We start from the raw sequence: 20,252 nt of genomic DNA, 5'->3' as shown, positions 1-20,252 counted from the left end.
ATGTCAGGAGAAAAAATGTTTTCATCTTTTCTCCTTTCCTCTTTTATGAATACACTGAAACCGAGCATCATTTCAAAAAAATTCCTCCTCTGGCCCTTTTCATCTCGGCAGGAATCTCTGTCAGAGCCTGGGATGCATGTGTTCCGTAGACGTACACGCCAGTCTGATAAATTATGAGCAAGTGATGAGGTTTCAAAGACATGTGTTTGGTTTGACTTCTGAGCCTCGGCGGAGCAAAATGTTTTTGCCTCCGCAATAGTGTCTGTGTTCTCATGAGAGCCGAGAGACGCGCCGGCCAAGACCTGCTGCGGGGACTTGTTTATTTAAGGTGGTGCGTTTGATGTATGTGTGTTTTTGTTTGGTCGTTTTTTTCTGAGACGTCACTGTTATTTCAGGCTGTTCTGAGAAAGAATTTGAAGAAGGGACCATGTTGTTGCATATATTCATTCATCTTTTTTCTTCTTCTTCTTCTTCTTCTTCTTCTTCTAATTGGCCGAGGAATAGCAGGGTTGTTACACTGCTGCCAAGCTAGCCATATTTGATCTGTAATCCCTCATCAAATTAAGTTTTCCTACTCTACATGCAAAGTACACAGTCATATGCCAGAGAAGTCAGGAATCCCCAAAATATATAATCTCCACAGCCAACTGTGTATTTTCATTGCCTGCTCCTGCAGGGATTCTGAAAGGTTCCGTCTTCCCGACTTCCGCCCCTTCAGTCAGCTGGATAATTTTGTAAGGCCACGCTGCTGAGCGGACGGCACGTCTCCGGTCCAAATCAGGATGTGCATTAACCCCAGCGGAAGACGTCTAGATTGGTCATAACTGCGTGCCCCGCAGGCCCCTCTCACAAGTAAGCAGAAACAGGTTGAGTGCCGAGGAACTACCGGCACACCCCCTTGCCCCAGGACCGGGAGCGCTCCATCTGGGACGGGACCCTCTCCTGACTCAGTGTCAGACCCCGGCCTGCGGACATCCAGTAAACAGACCCAGGCTCCGCTGAGCGAACCGCCAGGCAAGGTAAGTGGAGCAGATCCGACAAGGTGAGGAGTTCCTGGGGCTCAAATTGAGGAGCATGACATTTACAAGACGAGGTCATGAATTAGCTTCTTAAAGAACCCAGGTTTTTATATAAAGTGGGCCTTCACTTGGCTATAAGGTGCTTTGGATCAAAGTGTTGGCTAAAGGGGATATGCTACGCACTACATCATAATTCATCAATCCATAGAGGAGGCGATGTAATATTCAATATGTCACCTTTACTCAGCATTAGTAGGCTGTACTCAGTCCAAGTCCACTGCCAGTCTTATTATTGGTCCAGTCTGGCCTCAGTCACCCTATGTCCAGCACCCTATGTCCAGCGCCCTATGTCCAGCACCCTATGTCCAGGCCCTCAAGTACACTTGGTTGAAGTCATATTGAGCATCTCAAACCATCTCAAAAGGTGATATTAGCTTATTACATCCGACATTAAAATGAATGAAAAAAAAAAAAACATCTAAATTGGGTGATGTCAGTAAACTTTCCTGCAGAATAAATCAACTTGTTGTCAACTGCACTGCTATATTAATTCTATGTTGATATATTAACTCTATGCTGATATATTAGCTCTATGTTGGGGAAGCAAGGTTGAGCATGTTGGTCAAAAGAACAGACGTCATGACTGGTACCACAGAGAAATATGGGGCCTGCATTTCCTGATCAAGAGAGGGGGGGCTGACCTTAGGTGGGATAAGTCATCACTCAAGATGCCTGCTTAAAGTCTGTGATTCCCGAGGCCCTCCATCACACTCATGTTGCTTTGAAGTCGAGTGTCTCTCTCTTTCATTCTCACGTCTCAATCACCTTGGCTCCTCAGTGGAAACAGAGCAGCATACCTGCTTAAGTGCTCTGATTTACAGGCAGTGTTCAAGTGCCAGTTATGCCTGCAGTTAGCTGATCAACAGCCCCTTCCTCTCTTTCTGTCTGTCTGTCTGTCTGTCTGTCTGTCTGTCTGTCTGTCTGTCTGTTCTTCTTATTTTATGTAGAAAATAGGAATCTGGAGAGTGTTGTACAGAGGGAAGACATGAAAGCATATTTATTCATTTCAGTATAGCCTACACATACTGCGGCTGATGTTCAGAACAAGACATTATACATTTCTATGTAAGGAAACAACTGAATAATACAAATAATTACAGTGCATTAAAAGTGACTAAAACTCACATGGTGCAGTAATGTATCCGTATGGCATAAGCCATTGATCATGGATGACTATGAACATCCTTAACCACTATCTATTTACTGCTATTTTTAGTTCTGTTCAAAACGATAGATTCTCTCTGTTCTCCTAACAAAAATGAAAGGTCCTTAAAATGCATGTATACAACAGGTGTCCATTACACGGCCAGAGACAGGAGAAGAACCAGTGCCAGGGCTAGAGGGTAGACGTGACGATGGCAGCGCCTGGAGGAAGAGGCTGTGTAATAGGGCTCAAAGTTAGACTCTCCACACTCACTGCAGTCCTCCCCACAGAAGTCACAGGGGGACATCGCAGTCCTCAGCCAGGAGTTGTAAGTCCTCATTGTCTTCCGTCCTACAAACAAAAGAGGAGAGAAAGAGACAGGGAGAGAAATTAGTTCATAGATGAGATGCTGTTTCAAAATCTCCTTTCCTCATATGCATTTGAATAGTCTGAGGTGGATGTATTTCCACATGTTAGGATTAAGGTTAGCTACTAAAGCAGTAGTAAGAACAGTAAGGAAGTAGGAGGAGGTTATGCACAACAATGTCTGAGGAGACAGAGACTAAAATGGCCACCTACGGGGCTCGTAGTAATCGTAGACAACCACGACTGCATCTTGTACTTGGGCCACCTTGTACTCAAGCAAGATGGGGAATGAAATGCACTCAACCTCTGTAGAAATCTGAAAAGAGATTTTTTTTATTTTCATGAACATTAGAGAAATGCAAATTCGGGTACTTTTCAGGCAATGAACAGAATTCAGGATTAAGACTAACATCTTTATCACCAGACCAAACTGCACAGGGGTTGATGTAGAATGTGGTATAACTTACTGAGTCAAGGTAAAGGATGACTTTTCCCGGTTGGGTCTCTACTTTACGAACGAGCTCATCAGTATGAAGGCCATCCTGTGCCAACACAAAGCCACTCAGGAGGCCCACCTCCAGGATGGCCATGCCAGTCTGATTCAGCCCTAGTCCCTCATACAGGCTGGTGGAAGGTCAATCAAATTTGAATCATTAGACTGAAGCAATGGTCTCATTTTCAGTGTTTAGATCACTGGAACTTCCATCTATAAATTGACTGGCAATGCCGAACAGAGGGATCAAATAATCAAACTTCACGAGAGACTCTTGACTCTCCTATTGTATTGTATGACCCCCACCATCACCAAACACTTTACCTCACGCAGATGAGAAGAACAACATAATTAGTGTCCATGTCAAAGGCCTCAATATGCAAGTCGAAGGCCTCGTGCAGGTCTGCTTCTCTGCGCCTGCGGGAGAACCCGACGCTCTCCACGTTATAGAACACTGTCATCTGTCAGGCAGAGCCAGAGTGTCAGGACATCAGGATTGCATTCTGGCCAGCTCATGAGAAACAAAGGCCTGCTCGGGACTGTAAAACATTATCAAAGCCAGCTGAGCTACAAACACCAAAACAATGACATGATTGAGCAGGTCGGACTCGTTTTCAAATATTTATCTGTGACTGATGACTGTTTGGAGAAAAAAAAGTGTTAAGGCCATTAACTCATATTGGAGGTGGAGTTGTGGAGGCTCTCGGCGGGTTGGTGAACACACCCATAAGGGGAAATGGCTCGGTCTAAGAGGGCTGACATATGGTTGGTTCACAATGGTGTGGAATTCGGATGGAAAAAGGAAACAGCAGTCTTTAACCCCCACAGCCATTTCCCAGTTATTCACAAAAAAAATCAGCTTTTTAATAGAACAAGTAAGCAGAAATGACGCAAGAGGGAGAAGATTATCACACACAGCTGTGGAACTGCTGCTTTCATGTGCAATACCTTACTAATTGGAGTCTCCCAGGCACTGGCGACGGCTCTTTAGGGGAGAACTCCAGCTGCTAATACTGCTGCTTGTGAGGCCAGTTTAGAATCAGAATGGGTAATCTCCCACCAGTGGGGAGCTCTCAAGTGCATCAAGTCAGTATCTCATGGTCAAAAAAGGCCCAACAATGGTCCACGGCAACACGGTCCATAAAAAAAGCATCAAAACCATATGAGGTGCTCACAATGATGACTTAGATACTGAGTAAGCTCTGAGGCATGGGAATTATCATGCGGTCTGCCAACAGATACCTGAATCAGAGCAAACCCTTTGCCCTCGGCCGTGACCTGGAGTTGCATGTCTGTCTCTGCCTCAATCTGGAATGAAAATACAACCAAAAAAATACAACCATGTCATCTTCAGTGGTTCCAGAGTATTGCACTGCATGAGAAAATAGAACAATAGAAAACTGAGAGTTTAACGAATAGCGACAGGGGGAACCTCTTGTGTCTGGTAGAGCCGATAATTAGTCCCATCGATGCTGAATGTGGCCACTGTGTTCAGGGAGTCGGTGTTAACCTCTATGTTGAGATCGATGAGGTCAGCTCCACTGAAAACGGCATACTCCGACAGGGCCTGAAGAGCTATAATGGTGTCCTGGAGAGAGAGAGCATCAAGGACATATTAAGGCAGAAATTAAATAGGATTACAGATTGAACCCAGGACCAACTGCGGGTTAAAGCTGGTGTACCGGCACTTATTTACAGTGCAGTATTAAGTATTTAAGTTTATTCAGGTCCCTGTTGCAGCCTTATGCAAAAACTATTTAAATTACTTTGCCCCCTCATCAATTCACATTCAATACATCATAACAGGCTTTTAGAAATGTTGGCAAATGTATTCAAAAGAAAAAACTTAAATATCCCATTGACATAAGTATTCAGACCCTTTGTTATGACACTGTTATGAGATGTAGCTTTTGACCATTTCTCTTGATCATCTTTGAGTTGTTTCTGCACCTTGATGGAGAGTCCACCTGTGGTCAATTCAATTGATTGGACATGATTTGGAAAGGTATTCATACACCTGTCTCTATAAGTTATCACAGCTGACAATACGCATCAAAGTAAAAACCCAGACATGAGCTCATGGAACTGCATGCAGAGCTCAGAGACAGGGCTGAGTTGAGGCACAGATCTCAGGAAGGCTACAAAAAAATAGTTTTGCTGCATTTAAGGTTCCCAAGAGCACGGGGACTGGGCAACTGGTTGAGAGAAAGCTGAACAGAGCAAAGTACAGAGATATATCTTTAAGGTAAAACCTGGTCCAGACCATTCAGGGCCTCAGACTGATCCGACGGTTTGCCTTCCAACAGGACAGTGACCCTAAGCACACAGCCGAGACAACGCGTAGAACTGGCTTAGAACAACTCTGTGAACATCCTTGAGTGGCCCAGCCAGAGCCCTGACTCGAACCCAAACAAACATCTCTGGGGATAGACCTGAGAACCTGTCCACCGATGGTCCCCATCCAATCTGACAATTTAAGAGGATCTGCAGAGAGCAATGGCAGAAAATCCCCAAATCCAGGTGTGGAAAGCTTGTTGCCTCATCCCCAAGAAGACTCGAGGCAGTAATCGCCGCCAAAGGAGCTTCAACTAAGTACTAAGTACTAAGGTCTGAATACTTATGTCAATGTGATATTTCAGCTTTTCCTTTCGAATACATTTACAAAAAAATACAAAACAAATGTGGCAAATTGTTTTGCTTTGTCATTATGGGGTACTGAGTGTAATTTGAACAATTTTGGCATAAGGCTGCAGCGCAACAAAATCCACAGATGTAAACAGATATGCATTGTGACATGACATGTGCGCATCCATCACATCTAAGGTATCATGTGAGCAGTGCAGGCAGGTGCCTTTCTATGGGTCTCCAGCCCTGGATCCAGACGGCATGGCATGGTACTCATTAGGACCCGCAGCTCGTGCGAAGCCTTTAACAGCATCCAAGCTGGCTGCTTTGAACCCCTGGCGTCCCCTTTAAGCCTGGGCCAGCCGCCTCCCTCTCATGACACTGAGGAGAGCAGCTGCTCCCTCAGTCTAATCATTCCCCCTCATCACTCTCTCTCTCGCTCCACACACACACTCTCACACACACACACACACACACACACCACACACCACACACCACACACCACACACCACACACCACACACACACACACACACACACACACACACACACACACACACACACACACACACACACACTTACTTTCTGCTCCATGGAACAAGTGAGTGCGTGAGTCAGGGCTGCTGGAAAATCAACAATAACCCCCCATCTCTCATACGCCTGATAGTATTTCCTCAAGCTTGTAAGATTCATGGCAAGGTTCAAGAGATTCAGCCCATGCGGTACTTATATGGCATCATACATCCCAGCCTCTTAACGGCCCTCGTTGCACACGGTGTCTTTTGATATGGAGCAGGCATTGCACAGACAAAGGATTTTGAGAAGCACAAAAGCAACACTGAGGTTTAACCCATGTTTGTCTCAAAGTTGGCAAGACCAAATAAAGATCCCTCTTTGTTTATTATAGATTTATGAACTGCAAAACCCTTTAATGGTGAATGTTAAAGGATCCAATGTATCCGAAGGATCCTCTTCTCCAACAGAGACTTTTGAAGTATTTTTAGAATAATGAAGTCATAAAGTTCACCTTCATTTCTACAGCATACTACAAGTCACTTTTGACATAAGAGAGGGCATAATCTTATTAGTATGTACTTATTAGTATGTTTAAAACTCATCAGTATATCCAGACATAAGCTAAACACTTTTGTCCATTGGAGGCCCTGCGTGAATCTGGCAGTGAAAATGGTCACATTAGGGGAAGTGGGTGAGGCTGACCTGCGTGGAGCCGTAGCCCCCCAAGTGGTTTCGTTGCTGGCTGAGCCACTTCATGAGAGGTATGCCCTGCTCCAGGCGAGCCAGTCGCCGCATCGAGAGCAGCACATAGGCGGCCATCTCGATGTCTGACGAACGCGGCTGCCACGACTCCGAAAGCCCAGCGTCCGATGAGCTCCACACCGGCACTCCGTCGTCTGCACACATTCACATTCCCACATGCACACACACACAAACAGGCACACACACACACACACACACACACACACACACACACACACACACACACACACAAAAACAAACACACACACACACACACACACACACACACACACACACACACACACACAAACAAACAGATAATTCTGCAGCTGAGGAGAACAGCTGTGCAAGCAAAAGCACATCACATCTATTTTTTAAACCAACAGACATAGAGGCCTTGTTTAAATGTACGGGTCCAATATGTTTTTTTTGTAAACCTCTGGTAAAACACACAAAAGCCACAAACACATTTTGTTCAATGTTCTTAAATGACTCCACAATCAGACTGCAGGTGTGTGAGCGTAGGTGGCCGGGATCCCGCTGTCACCCACCCATCTCCTCGGCTCTCGCCATCAGTTCATCCATGGCCGCCGCCGCACTTCCACTGCTGGCCAGCAACAGAGCGTACGTCACCAGACACAGGCTGTAGTCGCTAGACACCCCAAGGGGCACCCTGGATTCTAGAAAATTCTGCGCCGTGGACACCTGGCTTGCATACATGTTCTGTGAGGCAACATAAAATGTTATGTTCATGTAAATCATTTGTCAGAAAAACAGTGAGGCTGAAAGGTGTCCCCCACAAATCACATTCCCCAACACAATATCAGATGCTGGTGCGGACAGTGAAAGTCTCACAGTCCCAAAAAAATCACATTCCTTGACACAGTGTCAGAGAATGACTCTGAGCCTGTGAGTCTCTGAGTCCCCACAAATCACATTCACTAACACAGTGTAATAGTGTGAATGTCCCTGTAAGTATGAAGTCCCCACAAATCAAATTCTTCTATTCAGTATCAGGCGATGACTACCCACCTTGTAAGCTCCATCCTGCAGTAGCGCCATAAGCACGTAAGCCGTGAGTGATACAGGACCATCCAGGCCCCCCTGCAACTCTGTGTGAATCACACGGCCAGCCTCATAGAACTCCCCACTGGGGTTCTGTTGGGCGGCAAGCCACATGGCGGTCCTGTCTAACACTCTTGGGTCGATGGGGATGAACGGTCGGGCCTCCAGGAAACATCTCAGCACGAACGCTGATAACCTGAACACAAATTATTCGATGTTGTAAGTCAAGCTTCTGATGGCTTCAATTCAAAATGTGTGAATCTGTATGTGCCATTTGGTCAGATGCGTAGAAGTACACACCACCATGTAGAGAAGTACTTACCATGTGCTCCCTGATTGGTCACTGTCTCCAAAAGCACTGAAAGACCCATCCTCTCTCTGATATGAGAGCTCACGCTCATAACCTAAGTAGAGTACAAAAAGAAAATCACATTCATTCAGGAACTGAATGCTGCATCCTGAACCTGAAAGAGCAGGTGCTGAGAAATGCTTGCAGCTACATTTCTGTATCATGCTTGATATAAATAATAATTCAATATTATAATAGAATATATAATATGCATATATATAAAATAACTAATGAGTTTGGATTTTCTGAATGTTAACTTTTGGACATTTGATTTGATTTTTATCAAAGTACAAGTACAGATTGAAGGCCAACCAGACCGTTTTGTCTAGTGGTTGGGTAGAGGTTTAGAGGAATAATTGTATGTTATGTATTGTTTACAGATAGTGACTTTCAAGTGGCGTTATTTACAATTTTACCACATTTATGGTAGATTGTGTTTGGTATAATATTTTGGCTTTGGCACTACACCATCTCCCTGGGAGTTTTTCCTTCACCTTAAAGGCCTTGCAAAGACCTGTGCCTGTGAAATCATTGCAAATGTAGAGACTGTAAATAGCATGCTGTCTGCTGTCCCTTAAGGTTGTGCTCACACTGGTAAACCCCTGTTTAATGCATGTGTGTATAATCATCAGCCCCAATATTTCTGGTTAAATATGCAACCGTGGGCAGTGTGTTTGGTGTATCCCCTGCATACCCCTACAAGCCCTCAAATCCAGATGGAATAAAACAACAGACAAACAAACAAACAAACAAACAAATATTGGAGAAAAACTCCTTGCACCTTGCATCATGAATGAAATGGCTCGCTCTCTGGTTTCTGTGTCGTCTTGTCCCGTGCTGGCCAAGTACTGCAGGATGTAAATGTTTGGAGCGAAGTTTATCATGTTCTGTTCACCACAGCCGTAAGGCATCTGAATGAGAGACTCCAGGCCACTGATGGATGGGCCGAGGATGTCACCTTTCACCCCACAGAAAAACAAACATAAAAGGAGATGGCTGGTTAAAATAATTGAATGTGGCAAAAGGCAAAACAACCACAAAGCTGAACTAAACGAGTACACACTACTTCTGGCTCTGGATTGAGGTTCGGACCACTATGTATTTCTTACTTACTGGACGAAAGGAATGGCAAGCCAATTCTAGTAATAAGTAATTTCCTTTGAAATGCCTTACTGATAGATGATTCTGTTGTATGCAACTGAGTATATTATGTTTTACTTAGTAGAGCCACACATGCAGACTGTTATGAGGTCTGTGATTGATGTCTCTAGGATGTCACCTTTCAGACCACAAGAAACACAAACAGGAAAGACGACGGCACAAAAGGCCAGCAATCGGAACTGAAGCAAGTCCCCCGTGCCCAATGAATCACGCAGTGGTCCAAGTCCACAGCACACACAAGGTGACACACACAAGCAAATAAGCTCAACATTTTTGCATTTACATGGCCGGCCACCTAAACAACAGCCTGTCTGTTTACCACTGCGAGGACAACAACCCTAAACAAGCGCAAAGTGGGCAAAGCTGAGTGGCATAGCGTGTCAGAGAGCCCGTCAGTCACTGTCACATGGCTAACAACAATCACACAGCTGGTAATCATACAAAAACAGCCGACTCCCAGCCTTGCAATGTCATGTTTTTCCCACTGGATCTAAATTTATGACTCTGTGTTTGTGGCCTTGGACTTGTGTAAGTCAGTCTTTCCTCCTGATGCTATCTGTAAAGTCACTTCTCTTATATTTAGAGTTTAGAAAGAAACAAAAACGACATCTCTGGAGCGATTGACAGCTTTTCAGACACTGATGTGATTCTAATCCAGGCAGCTGGGAACGCTGTGTTTTATTAACCACGAAGCGGTATGACATGCATGCGGTGGTTGGGTGAGGTTGTAGAGATGGAGGGAGGAGGAGGAGGAGGAGGAGGAAGGGGAGCTGCGGTTTCAGACTGATGAGCAGACGTACCGACCGCGGTCACTCGAGCACTCTCGCTGCCGAGCACCACATCTGGGGGGAAGGTGAACGAGAGCTTCCCAGAGACGCTGGACTGTGTCGGAGGCAGTTCCAAGAACAAAGTCTGTGTAAACGATTGCTCGATTCCTTCTGGCTGTAAAGTAAATAAATAAATAAACAAAACAAGCAAGTGGAACACAACACCCATATTTCAAACTTCAAATGAGGACTCTCAGGAGGCGCTGGTTTCTCAACCTTTGGTTTCTTCCTGGTTGGGGGCAAAGAAAGCGATGAATGAAACATTTCCAACCAAGATAATAACTGCTTGTCAAAAACCACTGGGGAATGACCTGAAGAGGAGCCCCTAATGGGAGCACAATGGCCTATATCTAAACCAAGCCACTTGAAACGTATTATTCTCTCAACAATTCATTATTCTCACGTTGCTGTAATGACTTGTAATGTGTGGGTATAATTTAGCATTAATAATTTAATACAAGTTAATAAACTACCCTTACAATCTTTATTATTACAGTAAGGTATTTCTGGCAATTAAAAAATGTGTCTGTATTAAAAATAGCAAGACATGAAGCACACCTTAGCATTCTAGATGAAGTTAAGGATTGAGGGAGAGGATGACTATACAGTACAGTAAGAATCAGTGCAGGGCCTAGTGTCTGACTCCAGAGGCTGGAGAGAAAGGTGCTATACCTTGACGAGAACGGTCCTGTAGAGCGCATCTGAGGTGTAGGAGGAGATGGCCCTGACTGAGATGGGAATCTCCCCCAACATTGTGGGTCTAATGGGGAAGAGCACAGTGGTGCCGTTCTGACTCCACACTGACACCGTGCGTTTAGAAGCCATAACGACTCCATCACTGTCCGGAAAGACAAACTCAAAGTGCTCGCTCTCTGCAACTATCACTATGACCTAAGAAAGAGAGACACAAATGTGCATGTGTGAGTGTGTGTGTGCGAGAGACACAGAAAAAGAAACGAAAGAGAACAATTTACAGACATTTACAGACAGGTATAAAACAAAATAAAGGTCTTCATAGTCTACAAACAATGATATATTTTCCAGTACTGATGGTTCACATTCCTACAGAATAGTAGAAGAAAATGTCACAGTCACACAGTTACACCGAACAATCTGTTATGAGAGGTCAAAAACTATTCCTGAGAACTCACCTCTACGTCCTCGTCCAAGTAGTTGAAGAGGTGGACCTCCAGGACTAACAGTTCCCCTCTGATGATGTATGCTGGGAGATGGAGGGCCAGAAACAAGTCCTGGAACACTGTGAGCTGTGCACAGGGTATATAACTATCATTGAACACTGTGAGCTGTGGACATGGTATATAACTATCATTGAACACTGTGAGCTGTGGACATGGTATATAACTATCATTGAACACTGTGAGCTGTGCACATGGTATATAACTATCATTGAACACTGTGAGCTGTGCCCATGGTATATAACTATCATTGAACACTGTGAGCTGTGCACATGGTATACAACTATCATTGAAGACTGTGAGCTGTGCCCATGGTATATTACTATCATTGAACACTGTGAGCTGTGCACGTGGTATACAACTATCATTGGACTTCGGCAAAAGAGGATATGACAAATTGTAAAAGAGATCACTATATTCCTACATGAATTGTTAATAAATGTTTATAATATATATTAACACTGATTAAATCATCATGACTGATTCATAAGAGAGTAATACTATGCCAGGGCATTCTATGGCACAGTTTCAAGAATGGCTAGACGTGTGTAAGCTTCATTCAAGTAAATGTAACCAGTGCATTTAGACAATGATGTCTGAGGGGAGGAGAGAGTACAGCATATGCAGCACATCACCTCCACCGGGGCACTGACGATCCCCAGGCCCAGTGTCTCTGACATGACGAAGGCAGTGGCCACCCATGATGTGATGCTATCGGGCACGGTCACGAGGAAACTTCTCTCTGTTGAGGCACTAAGGAAAAACATGTGGAAGAGACTTAGTAAAATAAACAGTAACTTCCTGAAGAGAGCTCCATTGTGTGGATCTAATATGCAGTATGCTGATATAAGATTCTCACGTGCTGTGTTCATTCAAAGACATTTTATTATCAAACTGGCAAGTAATATTTAGTGATATGTTGTTTTTCCACTGTTACATGTTACCCCCACCCCGCAAGTTGTATATTAACATATAGCCCTGTACATTTATGCATTACGTAAGTGTGACAGCTTTCTGTGACAAAGTCTGTGCCAAAGCAAGGAAACTCAAAATATTGCCTACAAAATCCTATTTAATCAATTAAATTCCATAGCTATAACTAATTCTTGTATAATATCTTACAACCTGCAAGTCAGTTTATTAACGCATTTCTATTTTTAGGGTTGTGTTCCTGGGACCTCATAGTTAGCTATGGTTACCTTTCGCACACTACAGAGCTTATTCATATAACCTACTATTAGTACGTCACTCATGCTGCTTCTGGTAATTTGACTCTTCTCTGTGCCGTTTGCTTGATATCACTGTGAGTGTTTATGAGTGACTGTGTGTCTAGTGTCTCTATTTAATCACTGTGAGTGTTTTTGAGTGACTGTGTGTCTAGTGTCTCCTTTTATTCACCCAAGGTCAGTGTCCATCCATAGCCATGTCTCTGGAAAATTCTGCCGCACTACTTGACCGTCACGCGGTGGAACACCCGTGTCTTCATTAGCCATCGCTATCTCCCCTGCTGTTGGATAGAACCTAGTTAGCAAAAATTGTCCTTCTGGTTCTCAAACCCAACCTTCATTATAAAAACATAAACATGGTGGATATATGAGGACTGAAATTCCCATGTATGTATGTATATATGTATGTGTGTATTCCTTATAAAAACTCACGAAATTCAGGCCTCATGTCTTTCCTCGTGTCTAAGGTTGCGTCAGTGAACACCATGACATTAGCGCCCTGGGAGTGTCACAAACGAACAGAAGTGTCTCACAACAATGCATACCAAATGCACACAATGCCCACAGAATGGTTCTCGGATAGGGGATACATATGTTATTGGAGCCGGATGAATTACTCAGGCGAGACTCTACCATAAAGACAGAGTACGGATCTCCCATTTTCTCCACATCAGTCGAGCCCCCACCCATGTTGTAGAGGGCCAGTTCATCCAGCACCTAGACAAACAACGAGAAAAAAAGCTTCCCACTTTACCTAAATTTCACTGATATAACAGCCTTTATAGTGAGAAAACAGAGGACTTGACAAAAGACTCAGTTTTGTTCTAGAAGAAAAAGCTCTTGTTCGGTTACTGAAAAGCTATGCCTCTCCTCCCTTTACTTTTACACCTAAACGATACTTGGGTGGGAACGAGTTCTAGGGTTACACCCAAGGGAAGTATAACCTTCTGAAACTGATAGAACATAAATCTAGTTTGAAAACAGGAGGACAAAATTCCTTCAAAATGTCCAGAGTTGCAAAGACTATGACAAGTAAACTATTTAACTGGGATTAGTGATTAAAGGATAACTATAGATCAAAAGATGATAAAGAAATATGACTGCGCCCAGTAATGTTATTTGTTCAGAATTACAGCAAGTCTTGCCCTGCACAATTGAAGGGAGTCGACAGCTGTCTGTACATTATGAAAACACGATAAAAGACATAGAGTATATGAACGGCCCCAGTGCTGTTGTTCTCACCAACACTTACATAGTAATGAAATTCAGTACCACCATGTGTCTTCTCTCTTAGCTTTGCAACAATGCAAACCTGTGTACTGTCCAGTAACTTCTGTGCTGTGTGCATTTTGGCAAGAATGGCGATGGAATTGTCCCTTTATTTAATTTCATTTAAGTTCAACCTTTGTCTAAACTATTTGTTTAGTGAGAGACTTCCTCACCTCGTCCTCTGTGATATCATTGTCATCCTCGGGTTGGTGTGTGGCTCTGTCCACGACCAGGATCCCCAGCACAGACCCCGGCTCAGACACAGACACCTCCAGTGTCACCTCTTCCCCAGGACTCACTGTGTCTCGGCCCCACTGCAGAGACACCTACGGGACCACAGAAGGAATGTTCATGCTCTCACTGAGGACTAATTTAAACAGATGTACACTGCAGTGAATGTTCACATTTAAGTTCTCCTCCAAAAATTTTGTTAGCCATAATCGTCACACTCATAACTGCTATTGTGATGCATTTCCTCCCAAACTAAAACTGTCAATGCATTGACTGTTCTGTGCAATTTGCTAATATCTGTCATAAGATAACCACGTTAGCTTCAACAGAGTTCCTCGATGTTCCTCAAATTCACAACCTACTTTCCTGAAGGGAGCCGAAGGTAACAATAACTAGAACAAGAATAACACATAAGAGTTCAGTTCACCAGAATGTGTCATGAATAAAGTGCCATTACTGTGTTTCTCAGGGCTTGGTGGACGGGGACCCGCAGGGCGTCGTTGATGATCTCTCCATCGGGCCTGACACAATACACCACCACACAAGCCTCAGGAGCCCAGGACTCATCTGGGGTCAGAGAGAAAGAACTGGAGCTCTCAGTCCCTGCCGACAGCAGTTGGCCCCGGCCCATGACCTGTGGAGGTTGTTGATGATGTTAGATTTCCTTTAACAGTATTTAGGGATTGAACTGAGGGTTAGTCAGACATTGATCGTGGTGTTTCAACTCAGATCTATCACCGGTGCATTATAATAACTAATGGATAATCCATAACTTGTACATTTGTACACCACAGAGCCAACAAACAAGTATTAATTCCTGACATAACATGTAGAGAGCATTTTAAGCACTTTTTAATTACTGATTGTCCTGCTTTTAGGCCAAGGGTATCATATTTCAAGCGGTTAGCTCTACAGTACTAACCAGGTAATGCAACTCCATTAATGGGAAACTGCTCAGTGCAGTCAGCTGCAGGGGCATTCCAATCTGAAAGAAAAAACTCACATCTCACTATGACATATTGTGACACACAGAAGAAAAAAAAACGTTTTTTCTGAGTACAAAATGTTCCTGTCTCCAAAACCAACAATACCTCGGGGTCACCATGTCTGTGTAGCTGGATGTAGGAATGACTGGGTGATGAGTAGGTGTTATACAGCTGAAGTCCCTTGTGTGCATCCTCAAACCAAGCCTATGAAAACAGACAGGATGACTAAGAGACAGCACAAACCCAAAGAAACTATGCATGTAGATACATATAAAGGTATGGATATAAATACTGATAAGGAAAGCCTATTTTCACTACAACTCAGATCCTTCTGTGGGTTTCATTAGCTTAACCTAGGTGTCTTATGAGAGGACAGTTACAGCTACTCAGGAAGCCCTTCTCAAGGCAGGTCCAGGGGGTAAGATCTCTTCTCCCGTACCTCAATGTTGAGCGTCGCGACCTCATCTGAAAGCTGGATGTGGACGGGCACAATCCCATTAGCTGGGACTGGAAGCATCATCTCTATGACGGGAATCTCCTGGGACGGGCTCGGGTAGTCCATGGACATGTTGGGCATCCGGGGAACCAAGAAACCAAGGTCTTCGTGTCTCCAGTTCCATGGACTCAGCCTCTGCTGAGTGATTGACAGTTGCAGCATCTTCCCCTGGTCCTCCGTACTGAGAGGGCTGTGGTCATACATAGAGACTCTGACCTGCAAGAAATGAAATGGATGTTCATGGGGCATCCCATTTAAAAGCCCATCATCATTACAAAACACCTTTCCAATCCAAAAACCGACATCTTTAGCAGATGTTTCTTGAGTAAAAAATCCCAAATACCTGAGCTGAGAAGTTCATCGAAGGTCTGATGATGCTTGGGTATCTATGAAATGCAAGGTGGTACTTGCATTTTGCCACAGAAACAGATGCGTTCCTGTGGTATGTCAGTCCTAAAAGGCAAGAGTTAAACATGAGGTGTGTTTCCTAATGATAAATGCATGAAAAACCAATCTAGCCATCTACTACGTAATCTACACATATACATAAACATAAACCAACATAACTGATTCACCTGTTGTGTAGTCAGTGACAAACACTGTGATGTCGACATGCTCGTCTCCCCCATAACCTTCATAGTTCTGATACATGTAGTCAGGGGACCGTTTGTAATCCTTGTAGTCCGGCATGCCAAATGTAAAATCAGCTGTACCATCAATCTGTTGGATTGTAAACGATACTTTGTTTAGCCAGTGCTCCTCCTAATCTGTTTAGGCCTCATTATACAGGCATATCAAACGTACAGTTTGTGAGGTAATGAGTTACTCCAAAAATAAACACGATGAGACCACCCGGGGGCAAAAAAACAACAAAAGCTAGTTTCACGTCCCTTCAACGTCAACCGTACCTCTTTTTCCTCATTGTAGTGAACGTCAATGCCATGGAAAAAGTGAGTGTATGTTATGTTCAGGAACCCACGCACTGGTTTTCCATACATGTAGCTTTAGAAAAGAGGTGAGGCACATGTTAGCTGACATTGTCACAGGTGGATGAACATTCTCATGAAATTCTTAGTGGGGAGTGGGGAGTCTCAAATTTGAATTTGTGTTGTTATGAAAAAACAGCGCATCATCATCTTAGGAGGTAAGTGTAAAACTACTTACTGAGCTTGTACTGTTCCACTGAGGGGTTCCTTTTGCAGCACAAACTCAGGAACATCTACTTTCACCTCAAAATAAGGTAGCACTGGACACAAACACATACACACATGGTTCACTCCTGACCAACACAGAGAGGCATGTGAGTGCCCACACCCCTCGCATGATCACTGAGGGAAAATATAACTTAACTTTGTTTTGAAAGAAGTGATAAATGTTTGTTCTGTTTATGTATCCTGTATGCCTGTTTTATGATTCATCTCTTTCAGGTCTGCGCTCTAAATCTTACCGTAGTGATTTACATGAAAGTGTTTCTCCTTTGTTACTTCCTGTGTAGACAAACAAAGGGAGGCTGAGGAAGGTTGCCGTAGTCTTTACCCAAACATCCAGAACACAAGAATTCTTTGTGAGCTCTGTATAGAAACCCATTCATTTAAACCGTTTGTTTTCAATTATGCTGTTCTGGACTGTTTATTTAACATGTGTTTTGTGTAACACTCATTTTAGTTCCGAATTTCATGACAGTTTGTCTTGATCATGCTAGCATAGCAAAACAACAATACAAAATAAAAACAAGCCCTTTGAGCCTGACAATAGGAGCTGCATTAAAATGCCATTATGATAACAACATCCACATGTTGCAACTCTTTGCCCTGACTATGAAAACTAAATTATAATATAAAACACATCAGTTCTATTTAAAGGAAAACTTTACTTTTTAAAAAGTTAGGGTTAGATTTTTTTTCCAAAACCCAAAATGTGGCAAATTGAGAACCTTGCGTGATGGTGTACTCACATTGACCGATGTCACGATTGTCCACAGGCCAAGAGGAGGGTTCTGGGAAAGCTGAAACTCTTTGGATATGATACCCAAGGTACTGTCCACAGATAACCAATGTCGTATCATGTTCCCTCTCGGGTCCTGACCCCCCCAGCATCAACAGAGGAACAGGTTTTATGAGGCTGCACTCTTTCGGCCCATTCATCAGTGTGTTGCAGGACTGGTTTACCATCACAATGCTACCACAGCAGCCTTCAGCACAGACGGACATTCTCCCACTGGCTAATTTCACATAATATCAGGAAACTTACAGTTATCCATATAGTTTCCATATAGTTTTCACATTCATCATTCTGAAATGTATTTCTGTCTGAACCGACATACAGTACAATAAAAGCATACATTTTATTTACGTTGTCTTTCATCCTTCATTTTCTCGCCTTGCGCTGTATCAAACAATCTAGATGTTCATTATCTATCTAAATATATTATGTATGTCCACTATGTTCATCATCTCCCTCAAAACACACACACCTTTATGACCATGTCAACTTGGCTCTCAAAAGGTCGGCCATCTGGGTGTATGGACACAGCCCGGATCTTCACCACCTGCCCAGGCTTGTAATTGGGTTTGTCCGTCTGAATGAAGGTGGATGAGCTTCTGGGGCTGAACTTCAGAAAGGTGGAGTTGGAGAAGACCACACTGTTTCCGTCATAGCCCCTGATCACCAGCTCATAGGGATGCCAGTAGCCCATCTCACTCTCAGGGACCTGTGGGAAGTGACCACAGTCATACCATCTATTAAACATATGCTTTTTTAAAGAAGACGCTTGAACAATGATTGACATTGGAAAATTAACACACTTATATACTGTACATTTACATCAATATCAATTAAGTCCAGCCTTTCGCATTTCGTTGCACTGCTGTGATTTTCTACTAATTTGTCCCCTTTCTTCTCCTTGTGTTAACTGATATACTAACTGTTGTTTAGGTTGTGACAATAGATTGTGGCACCAGCAGAAGTCCCTCCTGAGGTCAATCTAGATTTACTGTTAGGATCTACAAAGAAATCTCTGAGCTAGACTCATTATCCAAAAGTTAGGTGAAATCATTTTGACACCCGATCAACCTTGACATTTCGTTAATAAGGGATAATATCCAACCAAACTCTGCAGTTGTATTAATACTGGCCATCTAGAAGGTCTGACCTTTAGACAAACAAAAACATCCATGATAACCAATTACAACGCACTTCTAGAACGCTTAATCCTGAGAACAATGACTGTTCTTCAGAGAGACATTTCTCACAGGGGACAGTGACATACTTTTGCATAGGAGAGATTAAGGTGGATTAAGGAGTTTCGGGATGACATTGAAGAGAGGAGAAAACGGAGAGGACCCTTGAGAAAGATTCAATGGTGAAGCAGGTTTACTTACAGGAGGTAACTCTTGCAACCCAGTGGACCCTTAAAAGTAAAACAAAAAAACATGAAATAGGTGAAACTGCCACTCTTTCACACTTCTGATGACTAATACTTCCATATATTATTGAAATAGTGCAGTAAGTAGAACAAATCATATATGCGGTGGTTATCAAAACCATTCACCTCCAAGAATGATGCTCTCTGTCCTGGACACACTGGTGTTTAGATTGATGATCTCAGAGACCACACGGACAGGTGAGTCTCTCAGAATAGTGACAGAGAGAGAGGTTGGGATGCCATGCCGCAGCACCCTCGGTGCTGAAATAAGGTAAGATGGACCACCACTGCTGCTGTACGAAAAACAAACAATATTAATATTATACATTTGTAATTTATAGAAACTTCTATGGAATCAAATCTATATAGCAATAAAGTGAAGTTTAAAAAGTGCTGCGAAAATGATTAGCACAGTACAGAGTTCCAACTGGGTCAGTTATACAATGGTGTATCTAAATGCTTACCATAACAAGAAGGAATAACTTTAAAGTTTGCTACTAAGAAAGCAGTTATATAATGGTCTAACTAAATGTTAAACCTAGGGGATAGGAGTAACTGCCATGTTAATACAACCCCTTCTGAAAACTACACATGTTCTTTCTAAGTCCAACAGAAATCCATCATAAATCCTAAAAACCAACCTTGGAGTGGTCTGTGCTCCACTGAAACTTATAAAAAATCCAAAGAGCCCAAGTACTTGAAGCCCCTCCATTTGCAGCTTCGCTCACCTATGTTGTTTGGTGAATGTGTAACCAAAGACTTGCTAGGATGCTTTTCACACCAACTTATATGACCCCACCTATACCTGCCCAAGGGTAGGCGTTTTTCTCACTCAAAATAGACAAATCAAATGAAGCCTATGGAAGGATATGTTAAACTAAGGGGTCATTTCAATGAAGATCTTTAATGACTGAATTTACCAGTGGGAATACAAATCTGGAAATGACAAGTTTATTACAGACACATTTGTGTCATGCACACAAGCATACAGTACAATTTATATATCAGTGGTTATAACTTTGTGGTTAATTTATGTACATTTGATCCAATGATTTTTTT

General features: G+C 43.1%; 1 protein-coding gene across 1 annotated transcript; it reads right to left on the bottom strand.

Moving 5' to 3' along the window:
* Positions 1–2,139: 2,139 nt before the first annotated feature.
* Positions 2,140–18,477, bottom strand: cd109 (CD109 molecule). The gene is made up of 24 exons (XM_042709968.1): positions 18,243–18,477; positions 17,724–17,849; positions 15,713–15,985; positions 15,379–15,477; positions 14,745–14,921; positions 14,230–14,382; positions 13,421–13,504; positions 13,220–13,286; positions 12,960–13,068; positions 12,197–12,314; positions 11,517–11,630; positions 11,038–11,256; positions 10,339–10,480; positions 9,159–9,335; positions 8,351–8,432; positions 7,996–8,224; positions 7,515–7,686; positions 6,925–7,118; positions 4,506–4,670; positions 4,325–4,390; positions 3,407–3,543; positions 3,057–3,213; positions 2,803–2,905; positions 2,140–2,574 (listed from the first exon to the last, which is right to left on the bottom strand). Exons 1-24 carry the CDS (start codon positions 18,462–18,464, stop codon positions 2,378–2,380), a joined length of 3,582 nt encoding a protein of 1,193 aa, XP_042565902.1. The 5' UTR covers positions 18,465–18,477; the 3' UTR covers positions 2,140–2,377.
* Positions 18,478–20,252: the final 1,775 nt, after the last annotated feature.

The sequence above is a fragment of the Clupea harengus genome, chromosome 15 (assembly GCF_900700415.2).
Source record: "Clupea harengus chromosome 15, Ch_v2.0.2, whole genome shotgun sequence".
Classification (NCBI taxonomy): Eukaryota; Metazoa; Chordata; class Actinopteri; order Clupeiformes; family Clupeidae; genus Clupea; species Clupea harengus.
Note: the sequence above shows the minus strand (reverse complement) of the source record. Positions and strands in the feature narration are given on the sequence as shown.